The sequence below is a fragment of the Rhodamnia argentea genome, chromosome 3, assembly GCF_020921035.1.
Source record: "Rhodamnia argentea isolate NSW1041297 chromosome 3, ASM2092103v1, whole genome shotgun sequence".
In the NCBI taxonomy this organism is placed as follows: Eukaryota; Viridiplantae; Streptophyta; class Magnoliopsida; order Myrtales; family Myrtaceae; genus Rhodamnia; species Rhodamnia argentea.
The window spans coordinates 32,635,125-32,661,310 of NC_063152.1; the positions used below are offsets into that span (position 1 = coordinate 32,635,125).

A 26,186-nucleotide genomic window follows, 5' to 3' on the forward strand; every position below is an offset into this window, starting at 1 on the left:
GATAAGAGTAAGATTCGTATGGCATTTGGGGTAAAAAAAAAAAATTCCCATTGGAAATATTTGGGTAGATAATTCAGCAAAGCTTGGTGTTTAGTTGAGCAAACAACGGATGAAAAAGTGGAGAAGAAGCTTGAAACTTTTAATGAGGGAGGGATAATTTGTTACTCTCTTCAACAACCGGCGTTGCCTCCCAGCCCCTTTTCCGGCGAGTCCAAACAGATTTTTGGCCTTGCACCGCCGTGCCAAGCCCGTTCGTGTGCCACTCTATCGTGCCCGCACAGCTCTTGGGTTTAACTCTCACGAATTCGCAAGATTTATCGCAGGTTTCTTCAATTGAATTTCTCGGTTGTGTCGGTGTGAATTTCAGTCGCCTAATAAGCTTATCCTATTGGGTTAAGATATTTTATCAATTGTTTTCAATAATTATTTGTATTTTGACTAGATATCCTAAACTTGACACAATACAAATACGACCCATGGGCACGAACTAACACTCGTGCCACATATATCCCAAATCGATGCATCTGTGTCGCATTTATCCCTAATTAATCACAAAAATACATGTCCATGCCGCATTTATCCCAATTTATTGTTTGCGCGCCACATTTACCTTCAAAAAAGTCATGAATTTATTATAATCTTCGGTAAATATGGCACGGACATACTGGTTCGAAACTTTTTGCGACACGAAAATAAATTGGGGATAATTATGACATAAGTGTGGGAGCTTTTGTGATATGAAAATTTATGAATCAGCCCCTTTTTGTCTTTGGCCATAACAAAGAGGCTTCTATTTTTAGGGTTTCGTGGGAAAAATGGTGGGCTCTTGGTCGGTCCGTTCTTGTTGTTGTTGCCGTGTGGGGCCGCGAGATCAGAGTTCCTTCCCAATGCGCAGAAAGAAAAGCAGCACTACCTTTTTATTTGCAGAAGGAATGACTTTGTAGAGCTCTTTTACTAAGTAAAACTCGCGGGGTAAGAACTGGTAAATCGCATCGAATCAGCGCGACCATCGTATGTAATTAGTGTCAGTTTGCGTTGGTTTGAAGTATATCAACTTTAATTTTACATTTGACCCAAAAGAAAAAAACTTCAACTTTACATGTCAAATAACTTTTTTTTGGCCAAAACATGTCAGATGATTGAATTGAACCATGATAAAAATTTTATTAATTGGTATAATTGAAGTTTGGTAAGTCGTGACGGATTTTTTTTTTTTTTCATTCATTCGTGTCTTGCCTCCTGATTCGTGTCCTGCAAATGGATTGTGCCTAATCGAGGGCAGAATCCTGCATCGGAATTTAAATAGCCAAGCAACAGCTTAGGGCCATATTAAAATCAATCATAGGTTCATGCAAAATTATTCTTTATTTTCAGCATTGCTTATTGAAAACACCACATAAAATGAAAGTATGATATAGAGTTAGATCGGAGCGCAATGTTTATGTGAGTGAAGAGGAACTGAAGCCCCGAAACAAGTGCTCCGATTTCCTGGTACTTTGTACATTTGATCTAATAAAATGTGCTAACGAAAAAAAAAAAATCGATGCTAAAAGTGAGATTTATGATCTCTCCTAATGGCTTAACGGTTCACAAACGGACTTGGCAGAGTAGCACGAAGAACCGGAGATTGAGTGATCTACGGTCTATGTGGAGATGGCAAGGAGAGTTTTTTTCCAATTTTCTTCTTGATTGCTTCTTTGTTTTTTTCGTGGGCCAGAGCTTTTTCCGATTTAATAGTGATTAATTTTGCACATGATCAAACAGTTTAACACGGTCTTTTTCTGATTATACGTGGTCCGCCCAATGCATGGGTTCATAGACCACATTGAACAAAAGGACTTGTGAGAGTGGCACGGAGAACCAGAGGTTGAGTGATCTGCGATCTACACGAAAATGGTAGAGGAGAGCTTTCTCCGGTTTTCTTCCTAATTACTTCTTTAATTTTTTGTGGGCCATTTTTTCTAATTTATTAATGACTAATTCTGCATAGGATCAAACGGTTAGACACAAGTTTTTCTCTAATTAATACACGGTTCACTCAAGGCACGATTTTATAATTACATTGAACAAATTAAAAGTTATGGGACGATGTTGTACATCGAGTCAAATTTCACAATTTACGTAGTTTTCCAATTTCTTTTTTTTTAGGTGGGCCGGAGCTGTTTCTCATTTATTAGTGGCTAATTTCGCGCATAATCGAACGGTTTAACATGAGAGTATTTTTCTTTTTCCTCTTTATTTCCACTTTGGGGTTTTCTTAATCTTTCAATTAATTTTGTTTTTTCTTGTCTTTTTGTTTTTTTTTTTGTTGGTCGAAGTTTTTCTTGTCCTTTTCTGCATTGGTCAAAGTGGCTTTTCCCACACGATCGATCGAGTCAGGCGGAGTAGGTTAAAGTGGGAGTATTCCTTTTTTTTTTTTTTTTTCTGTGTAACGTTTTCCAAATGCTTTCCATTTTGGGCTTTTTAATTTCGATTTATTTTATTTTATTTGACCTTTTCTGCAAATTGGGTTTGTTCAAAGTGGCATTTCTGCAAATTCATCTGGTCGGCCAGAAAGGAAAACGGCTTTTCCTGGTCTCGTTTTTGGCTCTGGTAAAAGTGGCCTTGCTCCGGCAGTCTGTTCTTGTCAGTTTGTACTCTGTACCATGTCTATATGCAAAAGCAATGATTTCTGTTTCGGTAAAATGAAGTTAGTGGATAGAGCTGGCAATTCATATTGGCATAATTATAAAGATTAATAACATCCAAAACTCCAAACTTATATATCTATAATAAATTTATTCTAAATTATTTTTTTAATCACAAAAAATTATAAATAAGTACATCTATGACAAATTTACCTCAAACTATATTTTTTTTTATCATAAAAAAACTCAAACGAGTATACCTGCGATACATTTACCTCGAACCGATGTAACAAATTTATCATTCGTTAGTTTTTCTTTAAATTTTACTATCAAATTGTTGAGTTGAATGACACATAGCAATTGACGGACATACTAATTTGGGGTTTTTACTCTCTATTTATCACAGATGTGTCGGTTTGGAGTTTTTTGTGATATTAACTTGATTTAAAAGAAATTAATGAATGGTGAATTTGTCACATGTGTACCAGTTTAGGATGTTTGGTAGTCAAAAAATTTAGTTTGGGATTATTTGTCACAAAGTATGCTGGCTTGGGGTTTTTGATGGTCAAAAAATAGTTTGGGATCAATTGTCATATGTGTACCAGTTTGAGGTTTATTATGATAAAAAAAATTAGTTATGTGTAAATTTATCACAAGTTTATCAATTCGAGATTTTTTTGTGGTAAAAAAAAATAGTTCAAGATAAATTTATCATGGGTGTACTAGTTTAATATTTTTCGCATTATTCATGTTACTCCAATTGATCTAAAATATTTTGATTTTTATTCTAAGGTACTAAATAATTGAATTATGACGAGAACATGTTAATTCGTATCAACAACAAAGAGTGATGTGTTTTGTATTATATCTGCCTTTTCTCTTTGAATTTGTATTTTTCCGCGGCTCGTGTCGTACAGACGGGGGTTGTTTCTAGCATCGCCGGCCTTAGTCAAGGATAGAGCATAAATCGAAGATTTTAAATAGCTAGGCATAACTTGGCATCGCATAGAAACCAATCAAATTATCATGTAAGTATCTCAAGATATTTTCAACATTTGCTTATTGGAAATACCATATAGAGTCAAAATATGATATAGAGAGAGATAGATTGGATCGCAATGTTCATGTGCGTGAAGAGGGTTGCAGATTGGGTCGCCAAAGCCCGCCGGAATGGGACTCTCCATTCGAATTGGCTCTTCAAGCGGTCTCAAACCTTTTGTGACCTTTTTATATTTTGAGTCTAGTTATTGTTGTTGGATGAAATGAATCTTCCTTTCTCAAAAATAAAAAAAAGAGGTACTTCTATTGTAGCCGAGAGCAACCGTTCCTGTTTCTTGATATTTTGTGTATTAGATCTAACAAAACGAGTTAAGCCAAAATCAAAGAATTCCTCCAACATAAAATATGAAATCTCACGGATCGGCTTAGTGGTTAACACAAGACGATATCCGAGAGTCACTCATTAGGTGCAAAGACATCAATGTCGACACGTGGAATTTGAGATGCATTCGAGCTGCTTTGTGACGACTCAATCGGCAGTCGGAGAATGACGATGGTTGTGAAGGATGTAATTCCCCTAACATGTGTGAACGCCACAAGATCAATACATTCTAAACTTCTATGCAATAAACCGATGGAAAACCGACATAAGAAGAAGAGAAACCATGTGATGTTTTAGCAAATAAGTGTGAACAGCAGGCAACGGAGCAGAAGGGTAAAAACGGCTAACCAAACAAGACCGGCTGACACAAAAGGCCCATAAGTGGCCATCTCCTCCAAAATTTTGAGCAGCTTCTACAGCGTGACCACCAGCCAGAACAAGTGAGGAAAGAGACCCTCACCCTCCTGATGCATTATATGTTTGGCAGCTATATTCCTACAGCCAATCACCACTCACCATGATGCAAATATAGGCAAGCGAATCCATAAAATAATTGAAAGGGGAAGGAAGGAAATCGAACATCCGATTTACGTCGTCCGATCCGAATATCAGTCCCTAGGTCCACGGGGAGGAGCATCGCGGAATTTTACTATAGAAACAAGCGATACAACAAATATTACACTCACTCGAGCACTCAAACATACTTAGTATTTTCCATTCCTTAATTACACTCAATAACTCGCCGTGTTTAGCACCCTCATAATTTTCGGTGAAATCTCACTCGAGGAATTAAAACAAATTCTTTATTGAGATATTGACACACATAATCTCTTAATTTTGATTCAATATACAATGTGATTCATGAATTTTTAATCCATTCAATATAATCCCTAAAGTTTAACATAATGTTTAATATAATCCCTGAATTTTTAATCTGTTCAATACGATCCTCAGATTTTTGGTATATATTCAATGTAGTATTGGATTATGTGAACACGTTCAATGTAGTCCCTCAATTATTTTAAGAATAGAGACAACTTGAACGTTTTCATATAATCTAGAATTCAAGAATTATATTGAACGAATTAAAAATTCAGCGTCCACATTACATATTGGGTTGAAGTTACGGATAATATTAAACGAATTAAAAGTTCAAGGAAATTATATGTTGGGCCAGAGTTCAGTTCCTGTCATTTTTTCTAATTTATTTAGCTCCATGCGCAGACAAAGAAATAGTCCAATTCTTGGTCTTCTTGTGTGGCGCATTTAATTACTTTGCGTGTGCAATAAACGAGTCAGGGGCACGGCTGTCAAACTAAATCTGAAGAAGTGAGATCGTCTCCATCAATGTGTGAGGGAAAGTTTCTTATTATACTGACTAGAGGAAACAAATGAGGGGGAACATCGGCGAAGCCCTTCCGCGCCATCAAACGCCGAGAAGCTGCATTCGTGTGTCGTGCCCTTGACCCGCTAAGTGCCGGTCGGGGCACGTTAACACGGCATTCAGTGAGACGGTCTTTTTATCCAACCCTCCAACCAAAAGGGAAAAGGCTCGTTTCGAGTGCCATGACACGACACAACACGACCCGACTTGACTCCAGATGCGATTTCTCTACTAGTCGAATAAGAGATTGCAGAGAGAGTGGAGAAGGGGTTTGGGGCAAAAAAATCTCAGTCGAAAGTTTGATCTAGGCGAAGACCTCCCTTAGCTAGCTAGATTCATTGATTAGGAAGAAAATGATTTCCCACGGTAGTACAAAGAGTCTAATAACGAGAGGAAACAAGTATAAAGAGAGCGACTAGACGATAGATAGGAAAAGTAGTCCATTTTCACGTGCACTTACTCTGGCTTTTCAAGAAAGATTGAGACTTTTAGGTAACATAGAGCTTTAGCTCATCAAAATTCGTTCTTTGCATTGCAGAATTCTTGACTCTGAGATCTATTCCAACATTTGAAGAAATCACGATGCTATGGCTCGAATCCGTATTCAAAACTATTTTCGATAGGAGCAATTGAGAATGGAATCCGATTTTTTCCAGTATTTTCGTACTCGTAATAGTGCGAAATGAAAGCCCGGCTTCAAGTTATTCAAAAATAGTGGAATAGTGGCGACAACGTTGATCAACTCGTTCTAAAAACATAGGATTTCGCATAACAAGTTTTTAATGTTCAGAAACCGTTGTTAAAAAATAATCACAGAAATCCAAATATTTATCTATCCATTCATAAAATAGAGAGGGAAGGATTAAGGATTTACCTTGTGTGAGATATCACATTGTTCGAGAAACTCTAGATGCCATCGGAGTAAAGGATCATCAATACGGACGTTCTAGTGCGTCGTAGACTCTTATCCATATAATTTCTTCAGTCAAAGGTTCTTTTATTCATCAAGCGGTATAAAACTTTCTAACATGTAGAAGTGTTCCGGTTGACATAGCTTGGAACAGAATCACATAATGGTATAAGCATGAAAAGAGCAATATCCTGCGGCTGCGAACTTCAGTTGACAAGTAAAAGACAAAAAATTGTATCTACAAATCCGAGACAAAATATCAATGCCTAATGAAGACTGTACAAGCAAGCCTAAGTGGGGACTCAACCTCTTACCTATGGATGAACAAACACAACAATAACAATGATAATGGCGGTGCTCTTGTTGCTGCTGCACGTATGCCTATATTTTGAAAAACAGAGGCCATTCAAAGCTCCCCGCAGCGGCTAATTTCTCATTGACAATGATGGAAACTGTATCTCCATCCAGGAACAAGCTATCGAATTGTGCAATGAAGACTCTACATGTTTCGGGGTAAATTCGGAGAATATTTTTCATATGGATGAACAAACAGAGAAAACAACGTCAAATAGCGACAATAATGCTCATGAATGCTATAGTCTTGATACCTTACTGAATGGAGGCACTCTCAAACGTCCTTGAATACCCCCACTCTCCACTGACTTTGGGCTAGAACTTTACAATGTGTAAAAAAGTTAGCACATCATTTCTTGCAGAACTCTGGAAGCAAGTCTATAGCCTGCCTACTTCCGTGATCCATTTACTTTGGATCATTTCTTCTTTTTTTATGCTGACCTAGGGATGAACTCTCATTGTTTGGCTTAGCAGAAGCTGAGGCTGTCTCAGTTTCGAGCTTGATATTATCCATACTTGAATCTCTCTCTCTTAAGCTCTCTCTTCCCTTTCTCTTAAGCTCGCTCTTCCTCTTCTCTTGATTGTTGTCGCCAAGATGTTCTTCACTCGTAAGCTTTCGAGAAGGCAGATCATTTCCACTCAAACATCCTGTCCCGGTGCTGTCATCATCAAGATCAATAATTTCAACCACTTCCTTCAACGCAGGACTCCCATCACCTGACAAGGCAACATACGATAGAGATCTTAACGGTTTTGGGCCAATACCGGCAGAACCTCAAGTAAGTGTAAACTGTCTTCTCATCGGCAAAAGCAAGATGACATGCCCATGCAATCAGCAGAATGTCATAAGCTTTCAGACTATTTCAAAGTCCTAAACTACATCCTCCCAAGCAATGGGCTACTCCTCTCCATTGACTGCACAGCACTAAGTCTGGTGGGCACTAGAAGCGCAAAGTGGCAGTTAGTCCATGTAAAAGTTCCAAAATACCTAGAACTACACAGAAAAAGGTTGACTGCCAAAGAATGAAAGCTTTGCTGATCGTATTAGGTAGTTTATGAGTGACAGTTTTGGTTCTTTTACAGAGCCAATTAACATATTTTCTGAATTCGACAATTTATCAAGAGAATAAGAGTGTCGGTCGATGAACACAGGGAATGCAGGCATTCTTCTTTCTTCCACTACATATGTTTTTCTCAGTATACATCCACCTACTACGCATACCTGGGCAAAGAACCAGATGCATAAATCCTACTTATCTTCTCATGGTTTAGGGAAATATAGCAAAATCATCGTCAGATGTTTGATGCAGGATTCTAATGCAACCTTGAGGAGCACTTTTGAGTAATCGGAGTATCAACATTCGGAATGCATGTGAAAAAACGTGAGAGGAGAACCTAACAGTAGTGACGACAGTTAGGTTGAAAATAGAGAGGAACATAGCAAGCAAAAGGCAGAAGTTCTCGGGAGCAAGTTCTTCCCCAAAGGAATAATTGAAGGCCCTAATGAGCCCTGCTACTGTCCCCCTAAGCCAACACTCTCTAATCTCTATAACATTGAACATTCCACCAAAGAAGAGAATTTCCTAGGATCCTGCCACCAATCCTACCAAATTATGTCAAATGATACATCTTTGAAAATCCCTGAGAACGAGCTCACGATAAAAATTTGTAGGAGTCATCGAGAATTAAGTTTAAATTATGGCTCAAAAGTTTGATTTAGAGAACAATATTTGCAAGGTCAAGCTTATGCATCTACATTCATTCACTGAAATTGATAACACCAGCAAAATGAGAACAACAATGCAATTCCCTCACCCCGCAAGACTCCGCCACAAGTACCTTTCCTGAAATCTGCTTTTTGTGAGGACGAGACACCACCACCCGCCTGAGAACCATTTCCGTTCCTGCCATCCTCATCGTCTTTGTCGAAGCCATTGGCCTCACTAGGAACATCCATTTCCCCTGCTCCATCCGGCAGCAGCAGCTCCTTGCTCCTCAGGAACGCCATGTCCAACTCTAATTCCAAAACCCGCAAATCCAATTCCACATACTTCCCTTCAACTTTACTCTTTAATACGTCGTTCTTCCTCTTCAGTTCGACATTCTCCCTCATAAGCGAGTCCACCTCCTCAGCTCTTCCCTCCCTCGCCTCGTGCTCGCTCTCGAGACTCGCAACCCGCACCCTCAAACGCTCGTTCTCCTCTCCCAGAGCCACCAACTTGGCGCTCAAACCCTCGTTCTCGACGCTCAAACGCTCGTTACCCTCCGTCAGAGCCACCAACTTGGCGCTCAAACCCCCATTCTCCTTCCTCAGAGCTTCCGCCGTTCCAGCTTCTAGCCCCCATTTCTCCTCTATCGCTGCTAGGAACTTGTGAAGATCCTCGAGAGGCCTAAACGAGGATCTCAATGAAGCAACGAGCTCGGGGACGGTGCTGTGTCGGATTCCGTCGGCATCCTCGCTAGGCGCGGACAGGACGCGAGAATCGCGGCTCATGTTTTACACGTTAGAGAAGCTGGTTGAGCACATACCCGGGAATGGAAAGAGCTTTGGCCTCGGAGATGAAGCGAGTTCTTCGCGTCTGTTCCCGGCGAAAAGAGAAACTTGCACAAGCTTTGCCTCGAACCGGGACTGGGAACTGGGAAGGGAGAGAAGGTGAGACGTTCCGTTCCCCGAGGGAGATGTTTTGAAAAGGCATCGCGAGCGCCCGCGCCACTTCTCAAGTATGCCGACTTATCTCTCCAACGTTGTTGTCGAATTTTCATTTATTAGCTATTTTTAATAAAAGGTTAATGCCATTTTTTTTTTTGGTCTAATAAAAGGTTAACACCATCAAAATCTTCGAATTAATATATCTGTGATAAATTTATCATAAATTTAATTTTTACCACAAAAAGTTCAAACTAGTACACCTATAATAAATTCAACTCGAATTACTTTTTTTACTACAAAAAACTCTCAAACTAGTACACATATGGCAAATTTATCTAAATTAATTTTTTTACCATAAAAATTCCAAACTTTCACTAGTGACATATTTACGCTTTGTTATTTTTTGTAAAATTGGGTTAATATGGTGAAAAATTTTAAATCGGTACACTTGTGACAAACGAAGGCTAAAAATCTTAAATTGATATACTCGTCAACTACCATGTGTCATCTAACTGGAGCAATTTGACGGTAAAATTAATGAAAACTAATGGAGAATAAAATTATTGCAGGTGTACCGATTTGAGAGTTTTGTTATGGTCAAAAAATTAGTTTGATTTATCACAAGTGTACCGGGTTGGCGAGCAAATTTCAAATAAAGGCCTAAAGTGCTCCCATTCTCAAATAAGGGCCCCAAGTGATCTTGTTTCAAATAAGAGCCCGAAATATCCTCATTTTCTCAAACAAAGGTCTAAAGTAAACCTCGTTTCAAATAAAGGCTAAAGTGACCAAGAAATCTAAAAAAATGCTTGATTTCAAGGGCATTTTCGTCATTTTTATTTATTTGATTTTTTTTATCAATCTTTTCCTTTTTGGTTTGCTTATAAATTAAAAAAAAAAACTCACACGCACGCGCGCGCGCACGCGCACGCAATCTAGCCGTCGTCCCACCGCTTGTGGGGGTAGCGAAGGTCGGCGACATCGCTAGCGCCTCGGTGAGCGCCGTTGACCCTATCGACTAGAGGCGAGGGCTAGCGGGCCCTCGTCAAAACAAGGGGAGGGTCGGGCCCTCTCTCGGATCCGGGCGTGGGATTCTCGCCCAAATCCGGGAGAGGGTCCAACCCTCTCTCGACTTTGGTGAGAGATTGAGTAGGGGGTCACCGACCCTTGCCTAGATCTGTAAGAGGGCTAGCGGACCCTCGCCTCTTGTCGCCGGGGTTGCCGGTCTTCACCGACCCCGCCAACCCCCACTAAAGGTGGGCCGATGGCCACAAGCAAGAGTTACATCCCTCCCACCTGTGTGGTTGTTTTTCATTTGATTTTATTTTAAAAAATTGAAAAATAAAAGATAACAAATCAAAATGGAAAATAACTTAAATGCCCTTTAAGTCGGGTCCTTTATTTCAAACTTTATAGCCATTTCATGCCTTTATTTAAAATATTCTACGTTACTTCGGACCCTTATTTGAGAAAATGAGAGTACTTGAGATCCTTATTTGAAATTTCCCCAATTTGGGACTTTTTGTGGTCAAAAATCTATTTTTTGGCACATTTATCACATGTGTACCAATTAGTGATTTTTCGTAGTATTGACCCTTAATAAAATGCATTTTTGGATTTTCGAATCTCTCCCTCTTCATCGCTGCGTGATTCCTTCTCAACTACGTATCTCAAGCAATGGTCCGTGGCACTACCACCAAAAGTCCCACGTTATTTCTCTCTCTCTAAACTTTAAATGTTGCTAACATGACGGTAATCACATCTTAATATGGACCCCACAATTGAATTGGATTAGTAGGGTGAGATCGATTCGGTGTGGGCAAGGGTGTCAATTGGTAAGTTCCAATTGACATGGTATGTTCCAGTGCCAACGAGGTTGTCTCGGCCCTTGCTTGTGACAGGCGACCTTGGCTGACCCTAGCTAACCCTAAGTAAAGGGGAAAAAAGCAAAAGTAAAAGAAAAGACAAAAATTATAAAGAAATTTAAAATTTATTAAAATATTATTAAAATTTGTACACGTTAACTTCGCCCGTGCCACATTGAACTGTCGATATCCATGTCACCGTTTTTTGGTCAAAATTGACCGAATGGACTGAATCGGTACAAATGAAAAAGTTTAAGACTAAATTTGCAAAAATTAAGTTTAAGCTCAAATTGATACATTTACAATAAATTTATGACTTTTTAAATAATTTTTTTGATTTCGAGTGGGTAATATTATGTAGATATCACTCTAAAGTGTGAACCGACCCACATCATTTCTTGTGAAAACTTTCGCTTGTCTTGGTTTGATTTATAAATAGAAGCGAATCGAATCGAAACATTCTATTTCGAACAAATCTTGAAACCGAATAATACGAATCAACTTGGTTCTATTTTCTCAACCGAGCAGTCTTGATTTTTTTTTTTTTAATTAGATTCCCAACTGAGAACGGCGACTCCTTGCGATTTGCAAATTTTTTATTGGGGGAACTAGTTTTTGGAATGGATTAGTTACTTGTCGTTAATAATTTTATTATTGCATTAGTAACGGACTCAACTCAACTTGTCTAGACCCAAGCCCATTGGATTCGATGCACGATGACCACTGATGTCGTGGGACCACATGTGATGCGAGTGAGATCAACGTCCGCGATCCACCTGTTCCCAGTAAGAATGGTTCTGGGAAAGAGCGTCCCCCTACGCGGTGATCCGCGTGGGAACCGGCAATGCCGATAATATTCCGGGCCATCCGCCCGAAAGAGCAAATCGCGCATTTTCTCCCCCTCCCTCTCTTCTCGAGATCACGAGAAATTGAGTCGTTACAGTGGCACGAGATGTAATTAACCCGAAACCGAAGGGCACTGTCGCTTGAGGGCAGAGCCAAAAGTCTGTTTTATCTCCCCCCACCGGTTGGGACAAAAAGGGACTGCACAATTATTGCCCAATTTGTCATTTGCCAAATCTCGTCAGGAATCAGGATTAATTAAATCATTTCCTATAATTAATCCATTTCCCAATTTATTGATATGCGTTCAGATCTGTTGAGGTGACCCACGCAATTCGCAGGTAATTTCCATCTTCGGCGTTTTGCTCCTTTTCTTGTTCTCGCTGAGGAATTCTTGGTGAAAAGGGTAGCGAAGATTCATTCTGTTGTGGAATTTGATCCGTGTCGGCTGTGCAAGTGCGTTGAATTCGACATGCATGAATGACCTGTCGGATTTTGATGATGGGTGAAATTGTTGCTGCTGGGGGAAAACAAATTCAGAAAGCCAGTTCATGTGGGTTATTACAGATCGAGCCCACCATGTGTTTGAGTTTTGCAATGCTCGGTTTCTTTCTAGTTTCATTTATGAGGGAGGGGTCCTTTGGTACTGTCGAAGGGAGAGAATTAGGACAAGAATTTAGCAAGTGAAGATTGTCCTGGCCAAGAAGGGAACGAAAAAGAAAAAGAAAAAGAAAAAGAGCGTGTGAGGATTTGCTGTTGCGTTGAAGATTGAATGAAGCTTGATTGATGCCGTAATAGACTGGCTCTCCTTAGATAATCCCGTTCTGAACGTGGCCCAGAGAGAGAAAAGGGAGGCAGAGAGGGACCAGCTGCTTTATTTTATAGTGTGTTGAATCCGCTACGTGAGGAAATGGGCACATGGCATTTTGTCTGCGCATTGAGAATAAAGAAGTCCTTTAATTTATACTTATTGTATGGATCTGATGACTCCTCCATCTTTTTGCATGGAATTGACATTTTTATGGTTCTTTGCTCTTCAACCACCTGGATATGAATTGGACCCATCTTTCGGGTGGGCTGAGCATATATGTCTTTAGTTTGGAGTTTTTTATTCGATATGCCATCGGGCGAAGAAATAGTTTTCACAAGCAATGTAAGGAGCTTGAGCTACTTGGACAGGTAGCAGTAAAGATTTAGGAAGTTAACTTTTCTTCCTCATATACTTGTCAGGCTCGTCAATATTTCAAAGCTGTCTCCAAAAGCTGATTTTTCTACTGGTGGCGGACTGGACGCAAATAGCAAACGCTACTATTTCTGAAAGTGTTCATGTTTAGAGCCACATCTCAATTCGATATGTCCTTGGAGATTGTGTATGAGGACTAACTTTTCTCAGGCCCCAAGTTGTTAGTCCGTGGCTAATAAATGTTTCATGTGACAAAAGTGTAGAAATTGCCCAAATGATCAGCATCAACATAAGAACTCTCTAATTTGATATTGTGAAAGATCAGTATGTCCATGGTAATAGCTGCTGTAGCTCGGTGATAGTGGAATTGCTTTGAACTAGGAAGCTTGTCAAAATGGAAAACTATATGATATATGTGCTCCTTTATTCTTTCAGAGTTTATGTCTTAATCAATCAACTTTTAACTTGAGTCTCCTCGTCATGCTTCTCCATCCAAGCTTTTCGGTTCTCCTTCAAATATTTATTTGAAGCTTTGCCTATTGTCTGTAATTTGATAAATAAATCAAAAAACTATTGCACTTTTTTAGCAGCAGTTGTGTCCAATGGTCCATGGCACATGTACCGGTCCTAATATGATTAAAATTCTGCTGTTAGTTGAATTAGTAGTCTCATTTGTTGATATTTGAGTTCTAGGGAAGAAGGATTTTGTGCTTCTCATTCCTAGGATTTTAGTGCCATATTGAAAAAGATGTTCTTCCTACCGAGATCGTAGATTGATTTTGTTGAAGGTTAATGAATTATTTTCTTTTAAATTCTACAATGGGATTCTCTTTGATGTGTTTCTTAAGAAGCTGGATTGCAACACTTGGGATATTTAGGAGTGATGTCCAAAGGAAGATGCTCTTCTTGAGTCTTTGTCTGTCGCAGGTTCCTTTTAATCCAAATCAGGTTCACTTATTGCTCTACTTTGGAGAGACATTAGTACTAGCTACTTAGACTTTATGTCAAAGTTTAGACTCCTCTCTCAGTGCAGTTATGTAGTTTGTTTGTCTTTCACATTTTTTTTTTCCGTTGGAATGTAGTACTCTTCAATTCTAAAATTTGATCACATTCTGCTGTTATGAATCATGTCCTGAATGTGTCAAGATTTCTTTTCCTGGTCGCATAAGCAGTCCTAATATAGTTTTTATGAGGACTCTTAATTTTCAGTTGTTGAATTTTTGGTTCATGTGATGACTTTTGAGCTCCAAATGACATGTAATGGCTTTTGTCCCAGAGTGAGCTCAAAGTCTCTAACAACCTATGAGAGGATTTCAGCAGAATGAAGGAAAGAAGTCTTGACATTCATGCAGAAAAGGTCGAACTATTGACAAAAGCAGGTGAACTTTTCTCTGAAGCATCAGTTGTCTTGTAAAATGTGAACAAGAGTAAAATATGTATCTAAATACTCACGTATACAAGAGCTGACAACTTATGATGTCTGGTGACTTCTGATTTTCTTAACATTCCCCATATTAAGAAAGAGAAAGAACTTTGAGTTCACCTATGGACCAAAGTAAGAATTCTTTCTTTTTGCCCTTTTGCTGGATGCTGGTTTTGGGATGTGTACTCCTATTGACTGAAATTGCTGCTATCTTCATTTAACAATGTTATCCTCCTTTTATTCATGTCCATCATTGCATTGAGCATGCTTAAAGTAAATTTAGTCAACTATATATAATGTGCGATCTTCGTCCAGGAAAACAGTCTTAGTTTGCTAAATATAAGATGATTATTTATCACTAAAAGAAAGCCAAAACCCCCAGTTAATGCCTGAACAATGGGAGCCTTTTGTCCGATTGCACTTGATAATGACTTTTCTTGCATAGCCTAATACACAAAAGCAGCTACGTATTTATTAACTTGTCCTCCTCTTATAACTTTCAAATGTTGTTGGCGAGATGCAATATTAAGCTAATAATTATCCACATTTACCTCGTACGGACTTCACATTTAGACATATTCTTCTGGAAGGAATCGCTGTTAGTAGCTTAAGATGGTAGACTGAAGGAATCGCTCGATTTCGTTTTCCTGAATCGATTACGTTTAGATTCCAAGGTACTCAGAATGTTGGTAATCTGCAGATACCGAGAAAAAGGCTGCAAGAATCTTGGAGCTCATAAAGAATGAAACCCAAAGCAGAAAACGTGGGGCAAAGAACTCGAAGAGAGAGCCGGAACTTGCTGGGCTCGTCGAGGACTTCCTACAACAGTATCAGTCACTCTATGCACAGTATGATCATCTTAAGCAGAACCGAGAAAAAAATAATCCCAGAAGAAGCAAGAGAGAAGACTCTCCGTCCACCTCCAGCTCCGACTCCGAATATTTTTCTTCTGAGGATGTCGACGGCAACTTAGGAGAATCGAAGAATGATCGACTGGTGGCAAATAGTGTTCCTCAAAAGCTTGAGGATGATAACAAGGAAATGGTCATACTAAGGGATCATTTGGCTTCTATTAGGAAAGAGAGAGAAACTTTGAGTACAGAGCATATGGCCGACCTGAGCAAGATCAAGGAAGCGGAGAACGTTATCAAAGATCTGAGGCTAGAAGTAAGCGAGAGGGAGAGAGAACTGTCGGCTCTTTCAAAGAAGCATCAAGTCCAAGAGGTTGAAGCATCGCTAAGGACAAAGGAGTTGGAGGGGCAGATAGGTGGCTTGAAATCCGAGTTACAGTCTCTGCGCAGTCAAAAAAGTGATTTAGAAGTAGAGGTTCAAAGCCAAGCTAGTGAAGCCAAAAAGCTGAAAGAGAAAAATGAAGAACTTCAAGCTCGCCTTATGGAACTTGAACTCATATCTGAAAGCAAAGAAAATGAAATGTCTGATCTCCTAAAGAAACTTGACGACGATGAGGCCTGTGCGAAGTCTAGACTTGTGCAGTTGGAGGAACAAGTCAGGACTCTGCAAAGGGAGAAGAGCTCCCTACATGTTGAGAAATGCATGATGGAGGAAACTGTGGAACGTCTAAGTTTTCCTCGAAAGCTTGAGGATGATAATAAGGAAATGATCATCCTAAGGAATCATTTGGCTTCTATTAGGAAAGAGAGAGAAATTTTGAGTACAGAGCATATGGCCGCTCTGAGCAAGATCACGGAAGCGGAGAACGTTATCAAAGATTTGAGGCTAGAAGTGAGCGAGAAGAAGAGAGAGCTGTCAACCCTTTCAAAGAAGCATCAAGTCCTAGAAGTTGAAGCATCGCGGAGGACAACGGAGTTGGAGGGACAGATAGGTGGCTTGAAATCCGAATTACAGACTCTGCACAGCCAAAAAAATGATTTAGAAGCAGAGATTCAAAGCCAAGCTAGTGAAGCCAAACAGCTGAAAGAGAAAAACGAAGAACTTCAAGCTCGCCTTATGGAACTTGAACTCATATCTAAAAGAAAAGAAAATGAGATGTCTGATCTCCTAAAGAAACTGGACGACAATGAGAACAGTGCGAAGTCTAGATTTGTGCAGTTGGAGGAACAAGTCAGGAATCTGCAAATGGAGGCGAGCTCTCTACATGTTGCAAAATGCACGATGGAGGAGACTGTGGAACGTCTACAGAAGAAAGTACTGGCTAGCGAAAAGGATGTAGGTCAGATTAACACTTTGAATGAAGAACTCAAGCTCCTGGAGAGCCAGATAGCTAAGTTTCAAGAAAAGGAAGCAGAAATCGAACTGAACTTGATTCAGATACGAACTCTCAAAGAAGAAATAGCAATTATTTCTGAAGAAAAAGAAAGAGTATCCGAGGAGAATTACTGCCTTGCTGCGCAGATGAAGGACATGAAGCTAAAAATGGATGCTCTATGTGCAAGGGAGAATGATCTGCTAGAGCAGATTAGGAATCACGTCCACGAGACCAATCAGTGTCAAGAGGAAAAGGAGGAATTGGAGGCCAGGTTTTTTGAACTGGAGAGCAAATCGATAGAAAGGGGAAACGAGCTCTTGGCTCTGCAGGATAAACTTAAGGCCGAAGGGGACGCGTATTCGTCGCATATCTCAGCCTTGACGGTCCGAGCTAAGAAACTGCAAGAGGATGTCAATTCCTTGCTGGCCCTGAAGAGGCATTTAGAATCGCATAACGAGAAAGACAGACAAGAATCTTCACCGAGGTGCAACATAGTTCAGATCGAGAGCAAGTCAAGCGAGCAGGAAGTTGTTACTCCTCGCAGGATGGCTAGGAAATTTAGACTAGCTAGGAGTTCATTGCAAGAACCGATGGACGCTCAGTTACTTGAAAGGAGAATGGAAGAAATGGCAGACGAGTTCCGCATGCACTTTGAAGATAATATACGCCTGATGAGCCAACGCATCCTGGTCTTGGAGCAGTTACACATGGAGAACAAGGATAGCCACAAGATGATGAAAGAGAGGTTCCAGCGAGAGCACGAGGGGTTCAAGGAGCGGTCCTACGTCTCCAAAGCCGAAATGGGGAAGATAATGGACACTTCACGGGCGGTGAGCAATGCGCTTCACCAGTTGGACTCGATAGTCTCGAAATTTGGCGAGCAAAATGGGAACGTTTTAAGCCGTATGTCAAAAGTCTCAAAAGAGATCCAATGCCTGCGAAACAAGGTTTCAGGGGGGAAAGACAAAGTAAGATGTGTGAAAAGCAACACTGTTCATCGAATATGCGCAGTGGACGCCAAAGACATGAAGAATGTTTTACTTAGTGAGGAGAGCTGGGCTTTAATGACAAAAGTAGACGACGAGGGCATGGAGAAGATGCGTACAACAAAGGCCATTGAGCGACTCGAGAAGAGGGTGGCCGAACTAGAGGACATCGCGAGGGTAAGGGAAGAAATGCTGTTCGGGCTTGTGGATGAGAAAAAGGAGGCCATCAGGCAACTGTGTCTCTCAATCAACTATTACCGAGATCGCTGTCTTCAATACCGGGAGGTGATCTCGAAGATTGCTGCCAGCCGGAGGCGTACAACCTGAGTTTTGATCTCATTCCAATAAGACGATTTTGATGCGGCATCGCATGTGGTGCTTATTATTTGGTTTTTACTTTTCTTAGGTGGCTTAGTGGGCATTGCCTATTTTGATCAACCATTGATTAGTCGGGCAAGCTAGCTAATCAAACTTCAATTTTTGAAGATCCTCTTTGGTAGTCTTCTTCTTCTTCCATTTTTGTTCACATGGAGAGAAACATGACAGGAGATTATTCCTGTTAGCTCCAAGATACAATTGGAGATATTCCATTGGCATTAACTTTGTTCTTCTAAGAGGTACTTTATATGCAGCTTTGCAGTACGTACAGTACAATCTGGCATTCGATGAACACTGATAACTAAGCAGGATAGCATATTCATTTACCGACCGACCGTCCGGTGCTTAGGCTTTTTAGGTCATCTATGCGCAGGCCTACCCTTTCTTTCTTCTAGCTAGGGTCGTTAATGCCACACAAATTCAGGCTCAAAGTATGAATCGGCATAGTGGGGAAGTGTTCGAATGTCCCAATGTCAAATTGCAGCTTCATCTTTCCGCCTTTTTGTTATTGTCTTCCTTTCAAAATTCAATCGCGCTCTCTTTCGTCTTTGAGGGTATGGTAGAGATAATCATGAGATTCTCCTCTCTTTCGAAGTTTTTTTCTATGTTCTCTCGGAGATTTTGCGTTTCTTGATCAATCCCAACTGAAATTGTAATATTTTGTTGTAAAAAAATGGTCATCTTGCAAAGCTTGTAGATATTCCATGTGCTTACTGCTCATTATAAAACTCATTGATGGTATAGAATATTTTTTTGCGAACTCTTTATCTTTCATCAAGTCCAATTGACCGAACGAGCGAAGTGATCCAATATGGACAAGCAATCCTCTTTAGACTCGGTTTGCGGGAGCATGCTTCGATTTAAGCAGGGGTAGACTCGTATTTACGCCTGTCCCACCTATTGATCGGGTCTAGTGACGATCCAAATGCAAAAAGTCTGTGTTTTTTAATTGGCAATGATCTACGCACGAACAATTATTTAACACGAGATTTCATCACCAATACACCTTAATTCTCAAATCCACAATAGCGGCCCCACTCCCGAACGGCCACGTCAGACGCAGCAAACAGCAAAAAGCGCGGGAACTGGGACGTCGCACGTGGGGCCCCGAGGGCCCTCTTATCAGTGGCTAATCATTTTTTCACGAGAAGCGAACTTCACTCGCTCTCGCTCGTGGCGATAAAACGAGAAGAGCTGAATGTATCGCGAGACGGACCCCGAGAAACCCACGGGGAGAGAGTCAACGGGTCGGACTGGGCCTCGCTCTGCCAAGTGCCGACTGCCAGCGAGCGGCCAGCTCCTCCCGCACGCGCCAGGTTGTTCGCATGGGATGGCGATGGCAGAACCGTAATTAGGGTGGAATTGGAGGGCGAAGAGCCGCGAGAAGCTCCCAAAGATTCCGTCGTCCGGCCCAAACATAGATTTTGAAGCTGGGAACACCGTTGTGGTCGCTCTCTGTGGAGCGCTCCCAATCCCAGCACCAACGAATTTGCTTTCTCCTTCATTTCTTCCTCCTTCTTCTTTTTCCAATCATCGCGGCCTCTCCATCTCCATCTCCATCTCGACTCTGTGCGAGGGTGATCGGAGAAGCTCGCAGTCGAACCGCATCGCGGGTGCCGAGCTCGGAGATTCAGGTGATTCCTGCTCTGAGATGATCAGCGCTCGCTCTTCTTTTCTTTTTCTTTGCTTTCTTTTTTGTTTTTGGTTAAGTTTTGCCGTCTGGAGTTTCTCCTCCGGGAAGCTGAGTTCGTCGTCCGAGTTGATGTTCGTTCTGATTGATCTGCTGAATTCTGTCTCGTCTCGGATTGGTCGGAGTTCGCCTTGAGCGCGGGATTCTGCCGTCGCGAGGCCTGGATGTCGAGAACGTGATTCAGTCGGAGTTCTTGAGAGTTTTCGACTGAGACCGTTGCGGAGCTGTTTTCATTTCGCGATCCTCACCGTCGCGGTTTTTGAGGAAGTAGGATTGATTATAGATGCGGTTAGGTAGACTGTCTGAAGCTCTGGTGAATCGGAGCTGTGACAATTTCCTTCTGACTCATAGCTCAAGCCTCTTCGTTGTATCCGCAGGCCTTACTTCTGACGAATTAGTTCCCCGTCCTCATTCTGCGGGAATCGGTTGAAACTGCTCGAGGACGGCCAACGAGATTGAAGGAGATCGAGTCAGGTAGGTGCTCTTCCTCTGTTCTTAAGCTCCGGATTTCGATTTGTCTCAACGGAAATGCTGGTGGAAAAATACTTGGATTTGCGGGTAGTAATTAGCGTCTTCACCTTTGTGGACATCAATTAAAAAAAGAAGCAGCTCGTTTTTTCCATAAATGTGATTGGAATTCAAAGTAGACCATCTTGGTGATGCTACTGAATTGGCACCAGGATAGCATCGTGCTATATAGCAGCAGCAACTTTTGAGAAATGAATATTTGAATGGTTTTGGAGTTGTGGTCCCTCTCATGGCACCAGAATGGGATCGTACTATATAGGCAGTAGCAGCTTTTTTTTAGAAATGAATATCGATCGGTTCTGGAGTTGTGGTCCCTCTCATGGCACCAGAGTAGGATCATGCTGTAGCAGTAGCAACTTTGGAGAAACAAACATTAGTTGATGTTTCAATTGCCGTCTTCTCATCCCTTTGAAAGTAGTGAAACTGGAACCAACATTCTGTTCATGTTCTTAAGACTTGCCCAGAAACTATGTTTCCTCCTCTTTATTTATGTCTTTTTCTTTTTTTTTTTCACTTGGTCGATGTGACTTAGAACGCAAACCGGGGACATCGGGTATAAGTTTCTTCATGACGTTAATCGCTTCCAATTAATTAGAAAGACTTTGCGTCTTAATTGTTGTATCCAATTAAACGCCAACATTTTCAACCTTTTGGAAAATTATAACCTGGACATTCATTTTGTTTCTGTTTGCTCTGTTCGATAAGTATCTTCTTGGAAAATGAAGGAACAAGTAACCAAGTGAAGCTGATTAGGATGCTCTCACTTCATACTTTCTTCCCTCTATTATAGACAATTTTGTTTAATTGTCTCTATTTCTGTTTTGGGAGGATAAAGAAGCATCTTGTGCTTTCTATTAGGATTTGCGGTTATAAATTCCGGTTGTTGATGGCGGAACATATCATTCAAATAAAAAAGGATTTATTCAAATCCTTATTCAGAGGAATAGTTCTTTGCATATATATACTGCACATGAAGTGCAATAGGAAACCAAAAATATTAAATGCATTTTAACCCGAGGAAGTACCAACATTCTGTTAAGACACTAGAAGGGCTTAGAGGAAGCATCTCAGACTACCCAACTAAATGTAAACAGCACGTAAATATAAAAGTAACTGTAGTGTAATTTACATTAGTTTAGGTTCCAGTGAATGTCTCTAGGGAAGTGAAAATAATCTGGACATAATTTTTAGAAGTTATCTGAATTATAAGATGATCTTGGACAAGTTCTTCCTGATGGAGTGTGTATTCGTACTTTATTGTTATTGTGTATGGAAAGGCGTTAAAAGCTAATATGATGTCATTTGAAATGCCTATACAGTCGATGAACCCCTACTGCATACCATTACTTTGAGTATAAAGTTTGACTGAGTTTAATTTTGGCATTACAGTAATATCTGTCTTTACATATGGGACAATAATGAATCTGTATAAATTGGGGAAAAGGGCTTTCTCTATGGAGTTCTTAGATACCTTTCTCTGCCAATGTACTTTGAATTTTCTGAGAGCATCTCATTCAGAATTTGGATGAAACTTGATGAATTTCTCTTAGGATTTCCAGTTGTTGTGGACAAGATATGCATCCTTGTAGTTAAAGGGTTAATCTTCCGAAAGAGACATGACAAAACATCGATTCCGAGATTCAATAAAGTCCTTATTCGGGAGCCATATTGATGCAGAGGCAGGGGAACAGCTGAAAGGAACTAAATCAGGTAATTCCTTATCAGCAAGAATGGTTCTTCAAGAGGCTATCAATCAGCAGCATGTTCACTCACGAAAAAAAAATTGGGATCATAATTGGATCTCCATAATATCTTGAAGTTATTGATCTTTTCGTGCTAATTCATCCTGTCTTTGGTACATTTGAATAGTTGGATTGAGAAACTGCTGGTTAACTGCAGAAATTGAGGCCAAGGTGAATAGGATCTTGAAGCTTATCAGAGATGATCATCCTGAAGAAGACAACCAGGATCCATCTGGGGAGTCTAAAAGAAGATCGCTTGAAGAGTTAGTGAACGAGTTCCACAAAAAGTATCAGTCCCTGTATGAACAATATGATTCTCTCACAGCAGAGCTCCGGAAAAAGGTTAGTAGCAAACAAAGTAAAGATGAACCTTATTCATCAAGCTCTGATTCAGACTCAGACTCGGATCATTCCTCAAAGAAAGGCAGTAAAAATGGTCAATTAGAAAATGATTGGGAAAAAATCACAGCTGAAATGAAGCAAGAACTTGAAACAGCAAATCTAGAAGTTGCTGACTTGAAGAGGAAGTTAACAAGCATGACAGAAGAGAGAGAAACTCTGCAGTCTGAATGCCAAGTAGCTTTGAGCAAGGTACAAGAAGCAGAAAACAGTATCCAGGAGTTGAACATCAAAGCTGAAAAGTTAGAGGAGGAAAGATCCGAGCATTTTGCTGACAACCAGAAACTGACTGAAAAGTTGGAAATGCTTGGTACGGTTGAAGTAGAACAAAAACAAAGACTGGTGGACATGACAACTGAGAAAGAGACCTTGATTGCAGAGAGAGAGGCTGCTCTGGAAAAGATTGAAGAGGGAGAAAAAATTACCATTGACTTGAGAAACTCTGTTGATCAGATGAAAGGTGAAAAAAAAGCTCTGGAACTGGAACTAGAATCTGTGAAAGGCCATGTTTCAGGTATGAAGGAGCATCAAGAATCAGCAGAACAGAAAATTGCAGATTTAAGCCACTCCCTAGAAGTCACTTTGGAAGAAAACAAGTCTCTATCTTCTAAAGTGTCTGAACTTTCACATGACGTTGAGAATGCACAGAAAAAGATTGAAGACGTCATCAGAGAATCAGGAGAAATGAAGAAAACTTTGGATGAAAAAGAGAGGGAACTTTTGGCTCTGACAGAAGTGCATCAAGTCCATCAGAATGATGCATCAGCTCAGATGGAAGGCCTGAAAGCACAGATAACAAATCTCGAATTGGAACTTGAAACTGTGCAAACTGAGAAAAAGGACATACAAGAGCTGGTAGAAAGAAAAACAACTGAAGCAAAACAACTGGCTGAGGAAAACATGCAACAGACAGCCCGAGCTGCACAATTTGAAGAAATGTCGAAAGCCAGAGAAGATGAAATATCGGCTCTCAAGATGAAGCTTGAGGATAGTGAAAAGGAGTCTCTCTCTAGGACGGAGGATTTGACCACGCAGGTGAAGACCTTGCTTCACAATCTGGAATCTTTACAAGCTCAAAAAGCTGAAATGGAGGAACAGATTGTTTCGAAAACTGATGAAGCATCCACCCAACTCTCTGGGCTAATGGATCAGGTTAATACATTGCAGCAAGAACTGGGATCTCTGGGAAACCAGAAAGCTGAACTGGAATTGCAACTTGAGAAAAAATCTCAAGAGCTTTCAGAAAATATGGTTCAGACAGAAAGATTGAAGGAGGAGTTGACAAGAAAAACTATTGATCAAGAAAAGATTATGGAGGAGAAGGAGGGTTTAGCGAGTCGGGTGAAGGACCTGGACCTAGAGACAGCTACTATACGCACCCAGAAGGATGAAATGGCAGAACAGATAAGAACTATAGAGAAGGAGAACGACCTGCTTAGAGAGGAAAAGGCAGAGTTGCAGAGAAATGTTCTCAAGTTTCAGGAGACTCTCGATTCTCTTCATGGACACAAAAGCGAAATAGAATTGCAGCTTGAAACAAAGACTCAAGATTTTTCGGAGCTCTCTGCCCAAATGGAGGGCTTGAAACAGCAGCTAGCGAGTGACAAATATCATCATCAGAAGACAATGGAAGAGAAAGACGGCATGACAGTCCGGATAAAGGACCTCATGCTTGAGGTGGATTCTCTGATCAACCACAGAATTCAACTGGAAGAGCAGATAAAAAGCAAAAGTAGTGAGAGTGATCAGTTGCAGGAGGAAAACAGAAGACTACAGGATAGCGTCCTTGAATTGGAGAGGAAGCTATCAGAGAAAGAGGATGAATTTTCTGCTCTACATGAAAAATTTGAACAAGGCGAAGCTGAAGCTTCGGCTAAAATCATGGCTTTGGAGACGCAAATTAACAATCTGAGAGAGGATTTGGATCTCTTGCAGAGTCAGAAAACTCAATTGGAACTACAATTTGAAAAGGAGAAACAAGAATCTTCAGAAAGCATGATGCAAATGGAGAATCAGAAAAGCCAAGTAGCCAACCAGAGTGAAGATCTGCGGAGATTGCTTAAAGAAAAGGAGGATGCACACAAATCGTTGAGTGAGGAACATACGCTAGTTGGAGGCTTATTTCAGAAGTGCAAGGAAAGCCTCGAGCGGGCAGAAGGTAGGATGAAAGAAATGGAAGCTGAGTTCCGCTCAAAATTTCATTCGAGGGACCAGACAGTGGCTGATTTGGAAGAAATGGTTGAAGATTTGAAGAGAGATCAAGATTTAAAAGAAGAAGAAATCAATTCCTTAACCGAGAATGTACGACATATCGAGGTTAAGCTCCGTCTCTCAAACCAGAAGCTTCGGGTCACGGAGCAATTGCTGACTGAGAAGGAAGAGAGCTTCAGGAAAGCTGAAGCAAAATTCGAACAAGAACAGAGAGCTCTTGAAGAAAGGATTGCGTCCTTGTCTGAAACGGTTGCCTCAAACAAAGAAGCTTATCAGAAAATGATTGCAAAAGTCTCTGACGAAGTAAAGGGCAGCTTCATTACATGGGAAGCTGTTGTCCAGAAATTCGACACAGAATTTAACAACTACGGAAACTGCATTTTGGAAGCTAATAATGACTTGAACGTTGTGAAGAGCTGGATAAGAGATGCAAATAATGTGAAACGCCAACTAGGGGAGGAAGTTCGTGAATTAGCAGAGCAGCTGAAGGATAAGAAAGAACAGGAGTCGTTCTTGAAGGATCTGGTTGAGAAGTTAAAGGTGCAAGTCAGTGAGGAAGAAGCTGAAAAGGGGAAACTGGTTATAGCTCTAAACCGGATTGAGAATAAGGCCGAGGAACTCGAGACAACATTGAAGGACAAGGACGAGGCGATCTTTGGTCTTGGAGAAGAGAAGAGGGAAGCAATCAGGCAACTCTGCGTCTGGATTGATTATCATCGCAGCCTTAATGATGATCTCAAGGAAATGCTAGCCAGGACGAGAACAGCCAGAGGCCAGAGGGCAGGCTCTTAACTTCTTTTCATTCTAATTGCCAGATTTGTTCCGATGTCGACATCGACATTTTTTTCTTGATTGTTGATTCCTTGTAGGCAAAGTGTGTTTGTAGATAGATTTTTGCGTGATGGCTGTTTCGACAACATTTATAGTCAGGACTCAGGATGTTGTATAAAACTTGGTTGATGCCTTTTTACTGGTCATCGATTGAGCATATATGTAGACATGGCAAACTATTACATGAGAGACTGCAATATTCCTGTCCGTGTCAAACTGAGAAAACGAACCAATTAATAAAGCACCAAGTATCTGGGAAAGAGCCTACCCTTTTTAGAGGCCTAATTCGCTCATCGGGAAAATCTATCGCCTTCTTGTTCATCATTCGTTATGAAATATCTCCAGCCTCTAGTCCTCCTATCCATAAAGTGCATCGGATCAACCTTATTGGGAATTTCAATTTCTTTAATGGTCTCTCTCTTCTCCGTCGCAATTCGGTATCGACCATTCAATCAAAGCGCTCTAAACATCAATGGTCGTGTTGTTGCTTCAATAACCCAGCACTTTTTAATGAAGCGAATGATTTTGGCTAATTCTTTTTACTGTGAGCAATCCCGGGGCCAGTTACAATTATCCT

At 40.6% G+C, this 26,186-nt stretch overlaps 3 protein-coding genes across 4 annotated transcripts; 2 read left to right on the forward strand and 1 right to left on the reverse strand.

Annotated features, from left to right (window-relative positions):
- Nucleotides 1-6,716: 6,716 nt before the first annotated feature.
- On the reverse strand, nucleotides 6,717-9,309 carry LOC115754707. Its single transcript, XM_030693826.2, has 2 exons — nucleotides 8,472-9,309; nucleotides 6,717-7,373 (listed from the first exon to the last, which is right to left on the reverse strand). Exons 1-2 carry the CDS (start codon nucleotides 9,148-9,150, stop codon nucleotides 7,063-7,065), a joined length of 990 nt encoding a protein of 329 aa, XP_030549686.1. The 5' UTR covers nucleotides 9,151-9,309; the 3' UTR covers nucleotides 6,717-7,062.
- A 2,916-nt stretch (nucleotides 9,310-12,225) lies between these two features.
- On the forward strand, nucleotides 12,226-18,461 carry LOC125314340 (COP1-interactive protein 1-like). Its single transcript, XM_048276386.1, has 3 exons — nucleotides 12,226-12,352; nucleotides 14,471-14,573; nucleotides 15,318-18,461. Exons 2-3 carry the CDS (start codon nucleotides 14,516-14,518, stop codon nucleotides 18,155-18,157), a joined length of 2,898 nt encoding a protein of 965 aa, XP_048132343.1. The 5' UTR covers nucleotides 12,226-12,352; nucleotides 14,471-14,515; the 3' UTR covers nucleotides 18,158-18,461.
- Nucleotides 18,462-19,605: 1,144 nt separating this feature from the next.
- Nucleotides 19,606-25,825, forward strand: LOC115754688 (COP1-interactive protein 1-like). Of its 2 annotated transcripts, none has more exons than XM_048275804.1 (4): nucleotides 19,606-19,842; nucleotides 20,035-20,372; nucleotides 21,977-22,136; nucleotides 22,326-25,825. In XM_048275804.1, exons 3-4 carry the CDS (start codon nucleotides 22,043-22,045, stop codon nucleotides 25,568-25,570), a joined length of 3,339 nt encoding a protein of 1,112 aa, XP_048131761.1. In that variant the 5' UTR covers nucleotides 19,606-19,842; nucleotides 20,035-20,372; nucleotides 21,977-22,042; the 3' UTR covers nucleotides 25,571-25,825. The 2 variants fall into 2 exon arrangements, with proteins under 2 accessions (XP_048131761.1, XP_048131762.1); XM_048275805.1 differs by having other exon boundaries at nucleotides 20,276-20,372.
- The last annotated feature ends 361 nt before the right edge of the window (nucleotides 25,826-26,186 follow it).